The sequence below is a fragment of the Anopheles aquasalis genome, chromosome 2 (assembly GCF_943734665.1).
Source record: "Anopheles aquasalis chromosome 2, idAnoAquaMG_Q_19, whole genome shotgun sequence".
NCBI classification, from domain to species: Eukaryota; Metazoa; Arthropoda; class Insecta; order Diptera; family Culicidae; genus Anopheles; species Anopheles aquasalis.
The window spans coordinates 24,537,501-24,542,500 of record NC_064877.1 but is presented as its reverse complement, the minus strand read 5'-3'; the positions used below and the strand labels follow the sequence as shown (position 1 = coordinate 24,542,500).

General features: G+C 35.3%; 1 protein-coding gene across 2 annotated transcripts in view; it reads right to left on the bottom strand.

Annotated features, from left to right (window-relative positions):
- LOC126571223 (ankyrin-3-like) overlaps positions 1–5,000 on the bottom strand; it is a 42,370-nt gene that overhangs the window by 5,410 nt on the left and 31,960 nt on the right. Inside the window, exons 13-14 of one of the 2 annotated variants that reach the window (XM_050229563.1) lie at positions 3,834–4,038; positions 2,292–2,318 (exon numbers count right to left, since the gene is read on the bottom strand). In XM_050229563.1, coding sequence (XP_050085520.1) covers positions 2,292–2,318; positions 3,834–4,038 — 232 coding nt within the window. The remainder of the gene's footprint in view (positions 1–2,291; positions 2,319–3,833; positions 4,039–5,000) is intronic. The other variant, XM_050229564.1, reaches the window with a different exon arrangement.

Sequence of the window (5,000 nt, the reverse complement as noted above, 5' to 3'; positions counted from 1 at the left end):
TTAGGTACTGCAGTAAAAGAGCACTAAATTGGTTAGGAGAAAACATATCATTTGAATAGCCCTTTCCTCAATTATTATTTTTAGCAACAGCAGAATACTAAACTAATTAACGATATAAAAACGTATCATGTGTATTGGATTAAAGGAAAAAATATATGCAAAACTACACTATGGAACTGGGACGAAAATGGAACTGGTCCTGCTCGGACTTGTGTAGTGCGATTGTTCAACGGATGAAAGATCCCTATTGGTGTATGAAATGAAGAAACGAGAATTTCACTGATCGTATCATTTGCACAACATTCCTTAAATGACGCAAGAAAGCACTCGCCGACTATGGTTCGACATGATCTATTGCACGTAACGTCTATTACATATTACTTCAGCACTGGCTTTTAGCAAAGGTTTCAGAAAAGTTCTCCTGTGGGCAACTAACACATTCGTCGTTATTAGTATCATAGTACATTTTGTGAATATTCCTCACTTAGTCTTATTCTTTCTAGATCATCTTCCACAACGCAAATCACTCAAAAGGTGGTTCTCTGATTGCAACACAATACAGTAAAAGAGCACCTTAATACCCAACACGGTGTTTGGGATTAACGAAAACCAAAACAAACAGACAACAACTGAAGGTGCCTTCTTTTTTACGTAATGGATGCGCTTATATTGCAAAACAGAATTGCATATTTTCGAAAAAAGCAAAATCGTACGTCAAAAGTAGAAAAAAGTGGAACGAATAACTAAAACATAAAGTCCATCGCGAAAAGGGTATCATGATGAGGGAGGACGATAGGAAAATGCTTTTCATAATGTAAAGAAAAGGTGTTAATCAATTTTCAACAATTGAGAATATCAAATGTTAGCGGCAGTGTATTAGAAACAGAAATTAAAGCTTTCATAGATTGGAAGATGCAGAAGTGTTGTTTTCCGCTATTCAATACATCATAAAACATTTAAACGTGATTTCTTTTATCTCTCAACAAAAAGAAGCAGAAACAACTGGGCAATTACTTTGTTTACGCGGAGCTGTTACGTTGTTTCGATATTCTTTTTTACGACATAGACAGTTTATTGGTTGCTTGGTGATCAAATTACCAAATACAACATTCGGACAGTCTTGATCAGGTGGCGTAAGTTAATTGTTGGTTACTTAATATTTCAAATTGGCTTGAACATTCAAATCAATCTGTGCATTTTTATGTTGTGGATTGGTAGCTATGCGTTCAACTTTGGTGCTGTACGGGTGTAAAAAGTAAGATAGACTAATTTTGGAAAAAATCTATTAAAATGAGCCATATCGCAATATTAAGTATCAACAGGAAGCAAACAAAACTGCTTTGAACATATTAGGAAAAACAGTTTTTCATAAAAACTGTAGTCTCATCGGCTGACACTATTTGCCCTTGATCTGTGATAACGCAAAAACTACGCAATAAAACAGTGTATAAATTATTTCATGGTTCAGCAGTTGAGGCAATTCAACATTTAACTATTCTGCTGTTCATAAAGATTTCCACTGAATCAAAGTGAAAGTAACAGGCTAAACGACAAAAGAGGACAAAGTGAGACAAGGGTGCCCTGTAAATTAATTTCTATAAACATCTCTGCCAGAACGAAATGTGGACGGAACTAAAAATCAAAATAAATTCCAAATTGTAGGAGTAGTAGTTAAACAACGTATATCGTTGATTGAAACAGTTTGATGAAGTAAAAAAAACAAATGACAAGAAGCTCAATATAAACAAAACGAAGAGCAAAAAACTGTTCAAATGCAACGTAAATATCGATTCGATGTCGAAAAGGTTTGCACACCATCAGTAAATGGTAACAAGCAAGATTAAAACAGGTTACATTGTTTGTTGATAATAAGAGCAATTCAACAGATCCGAAGACGGAAAATAAATACCAGAGGATTTAAACAAAACTCATTCTGCAAACATTGTCAAAGACAAAAAGTAGGGAAAGAAGAAAAGATTCCTCGGGCTTAATTGGTAAATATGAAATAGTAAGAGACAAAATGGGAAAATAGAGGAAAACGGATGGATGAAAGGGATAAAGTGGAGGAAGACAGAAAGCCAAATGGTGGTCATTTTACTTATTGTTAAATAATAACATAAAGAATCAAATGCTTTGCTTTAGTCGGTAACAGCTGTCTTCTGTTTGGCATTGCTTTAAATTCCTCATTCAAACAAAACTAGTTTACCCGCGAATGTAGCAGGGTAATAATATTCTTTTGATTGTTCTTTTTTAAGTTTGTTTGTTTGTTTGGTTTTTTTTTTGTTAGTTACCTTTCAGAGATCTTTTCCGAAACACACCTTCATGGTAGGGCGCAACATGGGAATGCGTGCGGTAACAGGCATATTGTCGAGGCATTAGTACGAAATCAGAACAATGTTAAATTGAAAAATGATATGACTTTAGGATTTTCGTTCTTGGGTTTAATTTTCATCGGCTTAATTCAAATGCACGGCTGTTCTTGACTAAATTAGCACATTCTCCCGTTTCTCGTAGGATTTAGCTTGTCAAATGATTATCATTATCATTCGATCAGAGTTAACCAGGTTGATGCAGATGGTTTGAATTCAGTGAAGTGACTTGCTTTACGAATACTTTTATCACTATAAGGATGGTATTAGCCCTGATGAAATGACTTCGAATGTACAGCAAAGACTTTTGGTATACAATATCATCATATATCCGCTACGTATATAAGGAAAAAGATTCAACAAAACAAATAATGCCATGAAAGATAACGTTATAGGTATCCGATAATCTAGAGAGCCAATAATGGAGTAATAAAGCATCTTAAATCGTATATGGTATCACGAAATCATTTGGGATAAAATGGATCACTTTCATCCGACACAAAGTATGGTAAACTGATAGCATTATCTTTTGGCAAAACATAGGGAAAAACACTAAACATTGGTGTTGTTAATGTATACTTTAAAATGACTTAATAAAACGGAAAAAAATACATGGGCATATAGAAACAACGAGACATAGACAAAAAATAAAACAATCATCTAGCAATACAGACGAATGGAATTTCAGACAAACATCACAGCAATACCACTCTCACACAAAAACAACAAAACAAATCAACGGTACTGTTTTCAAAATTTAGAATAGTTTTGAGCGAATAATATTGTTTTTCATGAATTAAAAACATAAATGTATAATCATTCATAAAATTATATCGAGATAAATTAGATCATCATCTCAGCGAGCAGTTGCAAAATGTTCACTTGTTGCCAACAACGAGAGCAGTCATCTCATCTTTGGCTCAGTAGAAACATATTGAGATGTCCCTTGGACCGTAGTGCATGGATTGAACTATTAAATAAAACGTTTTCATAAATGTAATGACATTGAAGAGGTCAAAATGTCTATCAATCGAAGCCATTTTAGAATAATTCTATTCGAAATACAACCATTTAATTCAAACGTAAATCCACGCATCTTTGTTAGACAGACGACTATAGTACTTATGGGTTACGATTTAAAATGATAATGTATCCTAACGGTTTCTCTTCGAAACCTATTAGGGCAGTCACATAATTTTAAAGTTGTAAACAGCTAATGAAACTCCACATTGATTGAAATTTCCTCAAATATGACGTCATCATGATGATTATGTGCAATAGCAATCATTCATTCCTATGATATATGATGAATCTGAGTATGGAAGTTGATTTCATTTGTTCAGTAAATCGAAGAATAATGAAGTATGAGTACGAATAGTAGAACTATAATATACACGGTACAACGAATGCCAGTGGTGGGTTATACAATCTCCCTGATAAAAATAAAAGCAGAGTCATACATACCGGTGATGGAACACAGTAAGCGCAATGTTGGCGCACTGCCGGAGTATTGATTAATCATGCCCTGACTGTGGGCCCTCGGGGCAGGCATACTTAATGTGATTGCCTTGTGGAACTTACGGCGTCTTGGTTCAACCGTTACCACCGGCGAGACGGCTACACCACGTCCAAGCAATTTTGCCGTCAAATCGGGATCAATCGGTTGTGCCTACGAGTGGTAGAGGAAGTGATTTTTGTTAAAGAAACTCAGCTCCGACAGACAACCCTGCGGGTTCCGAAGACACTGTAGAAACGTTTGTGAAATCGACAGTGGATTACTCAATCGCTGCGTTGCATTAAAGCTTTAAAAAATCATTTAAAAATTTCTTTTCTTCAAAACTCAAACATGGATTTTTAGCATAATTTATAATTTCTGCATCATTGTATCATAGAACGTCTGTCGTTGACAGCAGCAATCCATTTGTGTTACTAAACGGTTCCATATCTTACCTGAGCTTCCACTATCCAATTCACAAACATTCAACCTGCACATTACAACAACCATTCGCAGCCAACAAACACCGATGGAAACGTTTACATATTTCGTTGAACTGGTCAACATAATGCACCAAAGACGATGTTAGGAACGCATATCCAAATCTCCGGAGTTCGCATCCAAGATACATAATATGAAAGAAGCGGCAATAATAGATACAAACATACAGTAGAAGCAAGGCGCAATCGGCATTTTGATGGCGTAAGAATCCACCACTTTTGGATACAGGCAGAAAACAGAATTGTGCGTTAGCATGGCTATAGTTCAGTTTAGGATAGTAGGGAAAAAGCTTCAAAAAATCATATATCGTTTCAACGTTCAATACAGCAAATTAATAAAAAAATATATACACGTCTAGGGTCCTTAACTGATTCGCATTAACATAAAAACAAATCAGTCGTATTGCCTACTTGTGAAAGAACCACTTCGAATCATTACATATTTCGCGTTTCTTGGTTTACTCTAACCTGTCTGTTCAACCCCGTGGTTGCAGTACAATAATACAGCTCTACCATCTATAAGCCTTCTGTTCAAAAGAACGCCTATTTGCATCGCATAAGATGCAATCGATACTTTAATCTAGTGAGACTGCTCAATGTTCATAGTTTGAAAAAGAATAATACTTAGCTTGCAAC